This window comes from Oncorhynchus kisutch, unplaced genomic scaffold, assembly GCF_002021735.2.
Source record: "Oncorhynchus kisutch isolate 150728-3 unplaced genomic scaffold, Okis_V2 Okis06b-Okis10b_hom, whole genome shotgun sequence".
NCBI classification, from domain to species: domain Eukaryota; kingdom Metazoa; phylum Chordata; class Actinopteri; order Salmoniformes; family Salmonidae; genus Oncorhynchus; species Oncorhynchus kisutch.
In genome coordinates, this window is record NW_022261983.1 from 3,776,823 (window position 1) to 3,790,587 (window position 13,765).

The 13,765-nt window shown below is 46.9% G+C and overlaps 1 protein-coding gene across 2 annotated transcripts in view; it reads right to left on the bottom strand.

Annotated features, from left to right (window-relative positions):
- The window catches only part of srebf1 (sterol regulatory element binding transcription factor 1), a 32,743-nt gene extending 18,978 nt beyond the window's left edge, over window positions 1-13,765 (bottom strand). Inside the window, exons 1-9 of one of the 2 annotated variants that reach the window (XM_031813952.1) lie at window positions 13,389-13,765; window positions 9,252-9,836; window positions 7,737-7,900; window positions 7,226-7,369; window positions 4,296-4,514; window positions 3,303-3,417; window positions 2,658-2,818; window positions 624-834; window positions 207-391 (exon numbers count right to left, since the gene is read on the bottom strand). In XM_031813952.1, the coding sequence (XP_031669812.1) occupies window positions 207-391; window positions 624-834; window positions 2,658-2,818; window positions 3,303-3,417; window positions 4,296-4,514; window positions 7,226-7,369; window positions 7,737-7,900; window positions 9,252-9,836; window positions 13,389-13,491 (1,887 nt within the window). In that variant the 5' untranslated portion in view covers window positions 13,492-13,765. Of the gene's footprint in view, window positions 1-206; window positions 392-623; window positions 835-2,657; window positions 2,819-3,302; window positions 3,421-4,295; window positions 4,515-7,225; window positions 7,370-7,736; window positions 7,901-9,251; window positions 9,837-13,388 lie in introns of both variants that reach the window. The other variant, XM_031813951.1, reaches the window with a different exon arrangement.

Sequence of the window (13,765 nt, forward strand, 5' to 3'; positions counted from 1 at the left end):
AGCGTTCTAACTCTGCCTTGTGATAGTGTGGCGCAATGACAGAATGCCACCATCTAGCACTAATGGTCGCAGCACAAGCTTGTAACTTTTAAAGGAAGAACCACTGTACAGCAGTGAGTGAACACCATACACCCTATTCCCTACATAGTGCACTATATAGGGAATAGGATGCCATTTTGACGAAATCACATTCTCCATATTCTCACCCGTGCCAGGTCGAGGTCTGCCTGCTTGCGGTGCCTCCAGAACAGCACGGAGGATCCAGAGTGGGGCCTGGTGACTGGCTCTCCATAGACCAACACTCTGACCAGAACCCCAGCCACCAGCACACCATTCAGCAGCCACACCAACAGAGTGGGTAGCACCCAGTCCATCCAGCCCCACGAGTCAGCTAGGAGGAGAACACAGAGAGAGGATGACTTTTGGAGACACCCATACAGAATTACTTTTGGAGATACAACAACACATAACGAGTTTGAGACGCGCACGCAAACACACACACAGACAAAGAAGAGATGGACTTGGACAAGAAAATACACATGGGAGTATTAGATGAACTCACTAGGAGTAAGATAACACACCTCCGCCACCCTCCCTCTTTCCCTCCCTCCCTCCCTCCATACCTGCGTTGTCTAGGCCCAGCATGATCCTGCCTGTCCCAGGATGCACTGCTTGGTTGTTAGCGGTGGTGCTGGAGCCCATCCCTCCACACAGCATGGCAGCCAGGGGATTGAGGGAGAGGAAGAGGAAGGTGAATGTGCACAGCGCCATGCGGGAGCGGTCCAGCATGCCAGCACTGCCCGGAGTGGACGTGTCCATCAGATTGACCGCCGGCTGGACGGGAGAGGACAGAACACAAGGAGTCAGGGTTAGAAATACAACTAAAGCAAGAGGCAGAGATGGAACTGGAACTAGAATTGGAATCAGGGAATTACAACTAAGAACTATAACTTATTATCGTATTCCCTCATTTACCCAAGTTCTCGCTTAACTCCAGGCACACAGCCAGATAAACTGAAGACAGTCAATGACCTTGGACCACAGAAGGTATTTGTACTGGTAACAGACAATGCTGCGAACATGAAGGTTGCTTGGTCTAAAGTGGAGGAGTCCTACCCTCACATCACACCCATTGGCTGTGCTGCTCATGCATTGAATCTGCTCCTCAAGGACATCATGGAACTGAAAACAATGGATACACTCTACAAGAGAGCCAAGGAAATGATTAGGTATGTGAAGGGTCATCAAGTTATAGCAGCAATCTACCTCATCAAGCAAAGTGAGAAGAATAAGAGCACCACATTGAAGCTGCCCAGCAACACCTGTTGGGATGGTGTTGTCATCATGTTTGACAGCCTCCTGGAGGGGAAGGAGTCTCTCCAAGAAACAGTCTGCCGATATGGACAGCCCCATCCTCCTCCTGGATGATGTATTTTGGGAGAGAGTGGTAAGCAGCCTGAAACCTATAGCAGTAGCCATTGCACTGATTGAGGGAGACAATGCCATCCTGTCTGATGTTCAGACTCGCAGATGCAGATGTAAGAGAAGAAATCCGTACTTTCCTGCCCACTTCACTGTTGCTCCAAGCAGAGGAAACTGCAGTTTTGAAATACATCAAAAAACATTAAGACTTCTTCCTGAAGCCCAAACACGCTGCAGTGTACATGTTGGACCCCAAGTATGCTGGCAAGAGCATCCTGTCTGGTGCAGAGATCAACAAGGCCTATGGTGTCATCACTACCGTGTCTCGCCACCTTGGCCTGGATGTGGGCAAGGTTCTTGGCAGTCTGTCGAAGTACACTTCCAAGCAAGAGCTTTGGGATGGAGATGCAATATGGCAGTCGTGCCAACATATCTCATCAGCCACCTGGTGGAAGGGACTTTGTGGATCTGAGGCTCTTTCCCCTGTTGCCTCCATCATCCTCCAAATCCCACCAACATCAGCCACCTCAGAGCGCAACTGGTCCTTGTTTGGGAACACACAAACCAAAGCCCGCAACAGGCTGACCAACACAAGGGTTGAAAATTTGGTGGCCATCCAGGCATATTTGAGGCTTTTTGAGTCTGACAATGAGCCATCCTCAACAAGGTTAGAAAGTGATAGTGAAGATGAGGCCTCAGAGTCTGATGTTCAAGAGGTGGACATTGAGCAGGTCCAGGGAGAAGACATGGAAGCTTGAGAGGAAGACAACCAAGGCTTTAGTTTCTAGACTATCATTTTACAGATGTATGTTGAAAACATTTTTGGGAGATGCCATGGATCATTGGGAATCATTCAATATTCCCTTTTTGTTGTTCAGTAAAATCCTCCCATGTGAAGAGTCAACTCATTTAATTAAAGTTAAATTAGTAACTAAATCGTTTTTTTTCCTATTGGAAGGATTTCATCATTTGCAATTGTGTCTACTTATGATAAGGTAAAATGTTTATGTTTATGTCTCCATATGATATGGTAAATATATCCAATGCAAAAAACATCTATATTTAAATGGTATTAATATTAATTCCCATATATTCCCGTTAACTCCCACGGAAAGTTCCCACCTCTGAATATTCCACAAAAAGGTCAACCCTAGTTACGGGTAACATCCAGTATCCTGACTGGCTCCACTCAATGCTTTTCAGTGAGGTTTCACGTCTCAGGTTGTGAAACCCACCTTGCTGTCCTCCCCCATGGGGCTGTCGGGTTCTGAGTCGCTGCCACAGTGGGAGTAGGAAGTGGGAGAGCCCACGTCGGATGGCGGCGGGGTGGGTAGCTCGCTCTTTACGTCCGTCTGTGGGCCATCCACCTCCATGGCAACCAGGTCCTTCAGAGACTCTGGAGAGGAGGGAGAGAGAGGAAGGAGGAGAGAGGAGGAGAAAAGAGAGGAGGGAGGTAGAGAAAGAAAGGATCAACCTCACAATAGTTCAGGCCAACCTCAACACTGTTATGACAACTATATCTGTATCCATAAAGTATCTCAGAGTGCTGATCTAGAATCAGTTTAGCCTTTAAATCATAATTAATACAATTATATGGACAGGGGGAACCTGATCCTAGATCAGCCATCAGCCATGAATACGGGCCATCAGCCATGAATACGGGCCCAGCTCTTGATCCGAGCACAACCAGCACTAGCTATCAGACAATGACTGCATTTCACAAAGCACTTCTTTAAGCAATTAAAAGCTTTAGCCACGCAGAATCCTTATTCTTCATAAAGAATAACAATAGGATCATGATAAAGGGAGGATGGAAGAGAGGAAAGGGCAGGCATAGAAGGAGAAGAAGAGCCAGGGCAGGGAGGAGAAGAACCACTCACTGTTCTTCTGGGCAGACATCTTCAGGGCCATGTTCTCTTTTTTCAGTTTCTGGTTGGACTGCTGCAGGTAGCGGATGTAGTCTATTGCCTTCTTCAGAATTGCCGACTTGTTGAGCTGCTTAGCAGAAGAAAAAGGTAAATACAACAACTTGTTGAGCTGCTTAGCAGAAGAAAAAGGTAAATACAACAACCTGTTGAGATGCTTAACAGAAGAAAAAGGTGAATACAACAACCTGTTGAGCAGCTTAGCAGATGAAAAAGGTAAATACAACAACCTGTTGAGCTGCTTAGCAGAAGAAAAAGGTAAATACAACAACCTGTTGAGCAGCTTAGCAGAAGAAAAAGGTGAATACAACAACTTGTTGAGCTGCTTAGCAGATGGAAAAAGGGGAATACATCTTGTTGAGCAGCTTAGCAGATGGAAAAAGGTGAATACAAATTTAATGCAAGATTTTAAGAGCCTCTGATAAACAGTATGCATTTGAATGCAACCAATGAGTTTTTCTTCGATATAATACGAACACAGCATTAACGTCTTGACATTGGAATCCATGAACAAAACAGTGGCCGTGTCCCAATACCCATACTAGCGTACTAAACAGTACGCAAAAAATATATAACGTATAGTACTTTTGAAAAAAATGTAATAGTACTCCAAATGTGTCATCTAATATGCGATTGCGTTGACTCCTGCTATTCGTTCGTTTTGGTACAGCGTGTCAATTTATCTAATTATCAGCTGTTGTCAAACACTCGAGTCGGAAAAGACGAGTGACTTAAACTAGATCAGCCTAAATGAGTATACAGAATGTAGTACGCTAGTATGGGTATTTGGACACAGCCAGTTACTTTTCTCTGTCAGATGATTCAGTTTTTGAAAGCTCTACTGTATCTCAATGGGAATCTCCTGCTTAAAATGTATGTTGCAAATAATATTTTGCAAATATATATATATTTTTTTTAAATATACGTATATATTTCCAATATTAATACCTTGGCCTCAGTCCCGGCCACCAGGTCTTTAAGCTCAAGGATCTTGTCGTTGATGGATGAGCGGTAGCGCTTCTCGATGGCGTTGTGGGCGGTGCGCTTCTCGCCCTTGGGGGGCAGGCCCATAGGTTTACTGCTGATTGTGATACGGTTGATGGGCAGCTTGTCAGAGTCCATCATCACTGGCACTGTGGTCAGGAAGGTGCCACCACTCATCAGAGCCTAGAGGGAGAGAGAGATAGAGGGAGGGAGGTATGGAAGAAGAAAGAGGGAGGAGAGAGAGAGGGAGGGAGGGAGAAAGAAAGAGGAGGGAGAGAAAGAGAGGGAGGGAGGAATGGAGAAAGAAAGAGGGAGGAGAGAAAGAGAGGGAGGGAGGGAGGGAGGAGGGATGGAAAAAGAAAGAGGGAGGGAGGGAGGGAGAGAAAGAGAGGGAGGGAGAAAGAAAGAGGAGGGAGAGAAAGAGATGGAGGGAGAAAGAATGAGGGAGGAGAGACATTGTTTCTAAGAAGACAATCACTAAAGTAGCATCTAGATCAGGGGTGTCAAACTCATTCGGGCTTCAACGACGTCCAGAGGGCCGTAATGAAAATGTGGTAGATACCATTGCCGTCATTGCCGTCAAAAGAAATTGTTCTCTATCCATCGTTTTTTGGAATTTTGCATTAGTGAGCTGGACAGAGGAAACTGTATGAATGTAGGTCCAAGATCATTTCTACAGTTTCCATTCAGTTTTAGTCATCATCAAGTATATTAAGTTTGTTTCCCCCTCAAACAGGCAGTATGTTTGACACGATGTTCTATACACCACAATACTTTCTATTCTTCCACTACCATAAAAATACTTTTAGACTATTTTTATTCGGGAAAATTACTATTTCTAAATGCTGTTACTACTTTATGACATTACTATTCCTACCATCTCGTTCCTACCTGGAGTGAGTGGGTGGTCTGGGCTGTGGTGGTGGTTCCTACCTGGAGTGAGTGGGTGGTCTGGGCTGTGGTGGTGGTTCCTACCTGGAGTGAGTGGGTGGTCTGGGCTGTGGTGGTGGTTCCTAACTGGAGTGAGTGGGTGGTCTGGTCTGTGGTGGTGGTTCCTAACTGGAGTGAGTGGGTGGTCTGGGCTGTGGTGGTGGTTCCTAACTGGAGTGAGTGGGTGGTCTGGGCTGTGGTGGTGGTTCCTAACTGGAGTGAGTGGGTGGTCTGGGCTGTGGTGGTGGTTCCTAACTGGAGTGAGTGGGTGGTCTGGTCTGTGGTGGTGGTTCCTAACTGGAGTGAGTGGGTGGTCTGGGCTGTGGTGGTGGTTCCTAACTGGAGTGAGTGGGTGGTCTGGGCTGTGGTGGTGGTTCCTAACTGGAGTGAGTGGGTGGTCTGGGCTGTGGTGGTGGTTCCTAACTGGAGTGAGTGGGTGGTCTGGTCTGTGGTGGTGGTTCCTAACTGGAGTGAGTGGGTGGTCTGGTCTGTGGTGGTGGTTCCTACCTGGAGTGAGTGGGTGGTCTGGGCTGTGGTGGTGGTTCCTAACTGGAGTGAGTGGGTGGTCTGGGCTGTTGTGGTGGTTCCTAACTGGAGTGAGTGGGTGGTCTGGTCTGTGGTGATGGTTCCTAACTGGAGTGAGTGGGTGGTCTGGTCTGTGGTGATGGTTCCTAACTGGAGGGAGTGGGTGGTCTGGGCTGTGGTGGTGGTTCCTACCTGGAGTGAGTGGGTGGTCTGGGCTGTGGTTCCTAACTGGAATGAGTGGGTGCTCTGGGCTGTGGTGGTGGTTCCTAACTTGAGTGAGTGGGTGGGTGGTCTGGGCTGTGGTGGTGGTTCCTAACTGGAGTGAGTGAGTGGGTGGTCTGGGCTGTCGTTCCTAACTGGAGTGAGTGGGTGCTCTGGGCTGTGGTGATGGTTCCTAACTGGAGTGAGTGGGTGGTCTGGGCTGTGGTGATGGTTCCTAACTGGAGTGAGTGGGTGCTCTGGGCTGTGGTGATGGTTCCTAACTGGAGTGAGTGGGTGCTCTGGGCTGTGGTGATGGTTCCTAACTGGAGTGAGTGGGTGGTCTGGGCTGTGGTGATGGTTCCTAACTGGAGTGAGTGGGTGGTCTGGGCTGTGGTGATGGTTCCTAACTGGAGTGAGTGGGTGGTCTGGGCTGTGGTGATGGTTCCTAACTGGAGTGAGTGGGTGCTCTGGGCTGTGGTGATGGTTCCTAACTGGAGTGAGTGGGTGCTCTGGGCTGTGGTGATGGTTCCTAACTGGAGTGAGTGGGTGCTCTGGGCTGTGGTGATGGTTCCTAACTGGAGTGAGTGGGTGCTCTGGGCTGTGGTGATGGTTCCTAACTGGAGTGAGTGGGTGCTCTGGGCTGTGGTGATGGTTCCTAACTGGAGTGAGTGGGTGCTCTGGGCTGTGGTGATGGTTCCTAACTGGAGTGAGTGGGTGCTCTGGGCTGTGGTGATGGTTCCTAACTGGAGTGAGTGGGTGCTCTGGGCTGTGGTGATGGTTCCTAACTGGAGTGAGTGGGTGGTCTGGGCTGTGGTGGTGGTTCCTAACTGGAGTGAGTGGGTGGTCTGGGCTGTGGGTGGTGGTTCCTAACTGGAGTGTGTGGGTGGTCTAGGATGTGGTTCCTACCTGCAGTGAGTGGGTGCTCTAGGATGTGGTTCCTACCTGCAGTGAGTGGGTGGGTGCTCTGGGCTGCGGTTCCTACCTGCAGTGAGTGGGTGGGTGCTCTGGGCTGTGGTTCCTACCTGCAGTGGGTGGGTGCTCTCGGATGTGGTTCCTACCTGCAGTGGGTGGGTGCTCTAGGATGTGGTTCCTACCTGCAGTGAGTGGGTGCTCTAGGATGTGGTTCCTACCTGCAGTGAGTGGGTGCTCTGGGCTGTGGTTCCTACCTGCAGTGAGTGGGTGCTCTAGGATGTGGTTCCTACCTGCAGTGAGTGGGTGGTCTGGGATGTGGTTCCTACCTGCAGTGAGTGGGTGGTCTGGGATGTGGTGGTGGCCAGGGAGGTGATGCATGGAGAGGCCACAGTAGTGACCATACAGGGGTCACGGTTCAAGGTGGTCAGCAGCAGAGACTCAGCCTTGATAAACTGGGGCTGGAGCAATACCTGAGAGGAGGAGGAGCAAGGGAGAGGGAGAGAGAGAGAGCGAGAGCGAGGGAGAGAGAGAGAGCGAGGGAGAGAGCGAGGGAGAGAGAGCGAGGGAGAGAGAGAGCGAGGGAGAGAGAGAGCGAGGGAGAGAGAGAGCGAGGGAGAGAGAGAGAGAGCGAGGGAGAGGGAGAGATGGAGGGTTAGACTATAAGCCTGAGGGAGCAGTTCTGTTCCATTGAAATAAATTAGAAATGAAAGAAATACTAGGACAATAATAGGTTTGAATGCATAGAACAAATTTTTCTGGTGTGTTGATATTCTTAGGGTTAATGAGTCTCATCAAACATAACACACACACGCACTCACTCCAGGTGAACAAACTAACTTGTTGAATGTGATGTGATGCGATGGTCTGAGCTGGGGGGCTTGCTGAGGTGGTCAGGAGGGGGGCCGTGGTGGTCAGAGCCTGGATGGTCATTGGCTGAACACCGGAAGGGGACGACGACAGGCTGACCATGGGCTGGGCGGGGCCTCCTTGATGATTGACAGCTAGAAAAATAATCAGGGTCATGTTCATTAGGCACCAAACGGAAGAAAACTGCCTGAAACAAGGAGGGAGTACATAAATATTTGTTTCTGGGTTCAAAACGTCCTGCTAGTATGGACTCAATTGTGTTTGAAATAGTTCAAGCTGTAAAACCAGCTGTAAAACTAAAACACCATATAAACTGTCGTCACCATAAGTCTTTGGCGAGGCCAAAGTTCACATACATTTTTTGCGTGGCTTAGTAGTGTATGACCTTTCCCCTGGTAAGTGATATCATTATGGGATACTGGCTGAAGCGGGGAGTGTACACTACGGTACGTTTGGTAGCTATAAAGACACTTGAGTCACTGACCGATAACAGTATGGATTATCATTGTAGGAATTACCTTTGACCTCTAGAAAACATACGATATGATGACTGTAGCAGGCAGTGTGTAACATAACAGTACAGGTGGCTGTAAAGACATTGGTCTACACAGAGTCAATAGGTTTGTAATGCTGGGGCATGGCTGCATGGGGCAGAAATCTTACTGTAGTTTCAAATCTAATTTAATTTCACATACACATGGTTAGCAGATGTTAATGCGAGTGTAGCGAGACACTTAAAGGGACAGTGTTGCACAGGTATGCAAGGTGTGTATATCTGAATATGGCTCATAGAGAGTGTAGACAAAAAACCCTCTCAGCCTCAGGGACGGTCCTTCACTCTGACCAACGGGTATTAGATTGGGATTTTGACTGACAGTCAGCGGAGGTTGTTGAGTAACCCACTGACTCTCTTTTGGAAACATGCTGAACTACTACTGTTACTGCACCATAGAACACAACTCTACCTCCTCATAACACCAAGTGGGCTTTCTTCAGGGAGTGAATGTTTGTGCTTTGTATACCAGTTTCCATTGTCAGTCCCTACCTTTCGCCTTGAGAGAGAGACAGAGAGAGAGTGTGTGTGAGAGTGGGTGAGACAGTAGGAGTGTGAGCATGTGTAAACTGTTCCTCCAGTCATGCTCTGCTCTCATCCAGACACAGCAGCATGGCCCTGCTCTGCATCATAAATAAGACGTCTTAACGACCATGTGGCTCTACTACTAGCAACACATGGTGGGGTCCCTCCTTCCCTCCCATTATCTGGCAGGACGTGGCTGAACAGGGAGGGCCATGGGGAAACCCCTACAACCATTAAAATAGCTATGTTTCATCTCCACGTGGAAGGGGTTAGGATTAGGGGGAGTGACTCAGTTTTACGTATCCTTGCATTCGTTTGCTCCCTTGGCCTTATTTTCTGACTCTCATCCATCTACTACCAGCATTTCAACTATTAATACAGAGGAATGGAGACAATCTGTTCCTCACCTTTGTAGCCATTTTGGGTGCTGTAGTTAATCCGTATCTGCTGGGTGTGGGCCTGAGACTGCTGGGGGGCAGGAGAGGTGAACAGGGCTTGGGGGACGGCGCTGAACACGGGGCTCTGGCCGGGTACAGTATGGGGGGAGGAGGCTGGGGGAGGAAGCTGGACTGGAACAGGGGCTGGGGGGGAGAGGACCGGCAGGGGCAGGTCCACCTTGGGCTGCCTGACACCCTGAGCAGCCTGGGCTGATGGAGAGCCCTGCTGGGGAGCTGGCTGCGGCCTAGGTAGTGGTACAGGGGTGGAGGTGGTGACTTGGGCCAGGGGCGACTGCTGGAAGGTGGGGGGGTGGAAGGCCTTGTCTGGGGGGGAGGAACTGCGGATGATGGGGGGCCCCAGGAGAGCATCAAGGTGGGGGCTGCTGCTCAGGATTGAGGTGGTGGTGGATGGAGGGGAGGTGGTGGAGTGGGGCAGGCTGAGGGCAGGGAGGTCCTGGGTAGGGGTGACCCCTGTGAACTGAGGGGGGTCAAAGAGACCCGCCATGTCCTGGTTGAACTCCACCATGTCCTGGTTGTTGATGAGCTGCAGCATGTCTGAGGAGAGATGGGGATATAGTCAGAGTACTCCATAGATTGAGAGAAGCAGAGACAGAGAGAGACAGGGGATGCCTTGTTAACCATGACATTGCCACAGAAATCAGGAGAAGAGGGTCAATTAAGGCAAAACTAAAACAAAGTAATCTAAGTTGAAGACTGTGATTAGTTGAATCATGTGTTAAAGCTAGACTGGAACAAACAGCTGTACACACACACACACACACACACACACACACAGCAGAGCCTTTTGTTCACTCCATACTGCACTCATTTTGAACATCTTAAAAACCTCTTGCGTGTAGGGGGCAGTATTTTGATTTTGGATGAAAAACATACCCAAATTTAACTGCCTATTTCTCAGGCCCAGATTCTAGAATATGCATATAATTGTAAGATTATGATAGAAAACACTCTAAAGTTTCCAAAACTGTCAAAATATTGTCTGTGAGTATAACAGAACTGATATTACAGGCGAAAACCTGGGGAAAATCAAATCAGGAAGTAGCTTCTATTTTGAAAGCTCCATGTTCCATAGCCTGCCTTCGCTCCATTTAAAGGGATATCAACCAGATTCCTTTTCCTACGGCTTCCCCATGGTGTGAACAGTCTTTAGACATAGTTTCAGGCTTTTATTTTGAAAAATGAGCGAGAAAGATCACATCGCGTCAGCTGGGTGTTCCCAGAATTTTGCTTGCGCAAAAGTTTGGAGCAGCCATTGTGTCTCTCTCTCCTATTGACGAAGCTAAAGTACCGGTTGATATATTATCGATTATATATTGAAAAAACAACCTGAGGATTGATTATAAAAAATAAGTTTGACGTGTTTCTGTGAACATTACGGATATTATTTGGAATTTGTCTGCGATGTCGTGACCGCTTGCACCTGTGGATTTCTGAACATAACGCGCCAAACAAATGGAGGTATTTTGGATATAAAAATTATCTTTATGGAACAAAAGGAACATTTATTGTGTAACTGCGAGTCTTGTGAGTGCAAACATCCGAAGATCAAAGGTAAGCGATTTAATTTATTGCTTTTCTGACTTTCGTGACCAACGTGGCTGCTAGCTGTTTAACATTTTGCCGACTGAGACAGATCTTCTTACATAAACGCTTGGATAGCTTTCGCCGAAAAGCTTTATTGAAATCTGACAAGCCAGGTGGATTAACAACAAGCTAAGCTGTGTTTTGCTATATTGCACTTATGATTTCATGAAAATTTAATATTTTTAGTAATTTAATTTGGCGCGCTGCAATCCAGCTGATGTTGGTGTAAATGATCTCGCTAACGGGATGGGTGCATCAGCGTGCCTCCCAATGACCAAACCACGTTTCTGGGCCTCTGAATGGAGCAGAGATAAAACCCTGTAACCCAATCGGAGCGTTTCGTGATTGTCAACTAAAGGCTTTAATTAAGACTTGAACCACTGGGTGACTGACTGACAGAGCATTTCTCCCATCTCTCTCGCCACACCACATGTTAATGTGTCACTTAATCTCTGCCCTAACTCCACTAGAAAAACCAAGAACTGGGCTCAAAGTGTCCCAGAGTAGGTGCTGATCTAAGATCAGTTTTGATCATAATAAATCAGATTATCATGAAGACAAAAGATCTGATCCTAGAACAGCACTCATACTCAGATACTTTGTGGATATGAGCCCTGATCTGAGAAGTAGAGCAGGACAGTAAATGGGGCCAGCTCAGTTCAGTCCTGGTCAGTAATGCAGTTATTATGGGGCCACTGCAGCAGAGCAGACTGGCTCTATGCCACTCTAATGGGCTCCAAAAGGGCCACAGCGAGACAGGCAACACAATAGACACTATGATCACAGTCACACCATCCCAGACCTGAAGCTACTTCACTACTATTCACAGCATTATGATGCACACGGTCTGTCAAAAGGACAACAACCCTGAGTAGGTGAGGATGGAGACGCAAGAAGAATTGAGTGTTGATGAAAAGGGTGATGTTTACTATGCTATGCTGCACCCTCCACGTAAACATGGCATGGTAGCACTTTACATTAGAACATGGAACTGAGTAATAGTAGCAAGTTAATTACTCACACTGAAATCTTTATTCTCTAATAATACAACAGGCCTTGTTTTAGGGTAATACACTGTATAGTATACTTGTTTAATCAGCTAGAGATGCTCACAAATATTGTCTATAGCTTCTGGATTTCTAACTGAAATAGGCTGTAGGTTAGGCTATCCCAAATGAGTTTCAGGCAGCACAGTGAGGAGGCTGTTCCCTGGCAAGGAGAAAGACCATTTTGTTTAATCTTAGACCAAATCATCAAGCTAATAGTCATATGTTATAAGGACTAGGTCTAGTAATAACAGAACACACTTCATGCTTCTGCCTTTGCTCTCTGTCTGCACTGGCACACCAGTCTGACTAGCCTGGATTTGTAAACCAATGTTTTGTATGAGGTGATCGCTGCCGACCAATCAGAAAGTGCCTCAGACACTTGCAATGCAGACCAGCCCCCAAGATAGAAAGAGAGGAAGCACTTGTGGTTTCAATGAGAAGGGGTTACTATGGGACAATTTAGTGCTGGGTTACTCTCGGTCAATTTTTAGGGTAGTGCGTGGAATCAATGAAGGGTGAGATGCTGCAGCAGAGCAGTTGTTGGCAAACAACCAACCATTGATTATACTGACAAATAACATTAGTTAATATCACCAACGAATCGAATAGCCACCATTCAATTGAATGCACTGATGCATTAAGGTAACTAGGTTCGATATAACTTAACTAATTTAAATATAAACGATGAACATTTTATTAATAAGACTGCAACATATGATTCATTCATACATAAATATGAATTATATATGGATGGGAAAAAAGCAACCATCAGATCATGATTCATGTTATGGACTTATTTCACGCCTCTTGAAATGAACCCGACAGGGAACGCTCGAAATTAACCTCGTCGTGATGTCAGTAGGACAAGTTGGAGGGGGCGGGGCACATTAACTAGCGTCTGTTCCGTTCATCACACACAAGCTAGCAGTGAACTATCAGCTCGTGTAGTATGCACATTGTTTTAACTTATCAATAACATGCAAAATAGCAGATATAAATGTGTCTAGAGTTAGATCAGAACCAAAACGCAAAAACAGATAAACAAGCACCGAACTCAGACAGTAGCTAGCTAGTTCCATAAGGTTAACTAGGATTCTCCTCGACCCTGAGAGAAGGAAGCCTTCTCCTACTACCACATAACGTTACTGTTTGAGTCAAATATAAAGCTCGTTAATTTGATTTAAGGTAACTAATGTATAACTAATGTAAGTTAGCTAACTTGCTAACTAAGCTGTACATCATTCTAAATTACTCACTGGGTGCCTATACGTAGTTAATGATACCTCACTCAGTAACTCTGTGTACAAGCTGTTTCATGTATGTGTTGCTACTATTGCTGTCACTTGTTTGGCTAGATAACATTCGCAACAACAATAGCTAACTAGCTAACGCGTTACCAAGTTCAAGTTGTCCGTTTTGCTAGCTAGCTTACTAGTAAGCTTAACGTTCTTACCATCAATGTCATTGAGCAGAGCCGTGTCAATATCGCTGGGGTCATTTAGGGATATGGTTGGATCCAGATTATCCAGTGATTGATCGTCAAAAGACAAGTTCATTTTTGCTGTCTCGTTATGGTTAGCTAACTCACTGTGGCTAAAAACTTACGATTTCCACTTAAATCGATGTTTGTGTATCTAGCTACATTTGCAATTATTCCAGTGAGATAAACTCTGTTATTGATCTGTCAAATAGTGCCTTCTTCTGTCTTCATATTGATGCCCAAGAGGCACACTTCTCACGCTAAACAGTGCTCATTGAGGATCCACATGCTTAGCCAGCTAGTTACAGAGCGCTTAATGAGTGACACTTGTTCAAGCCAACCCCCGACCA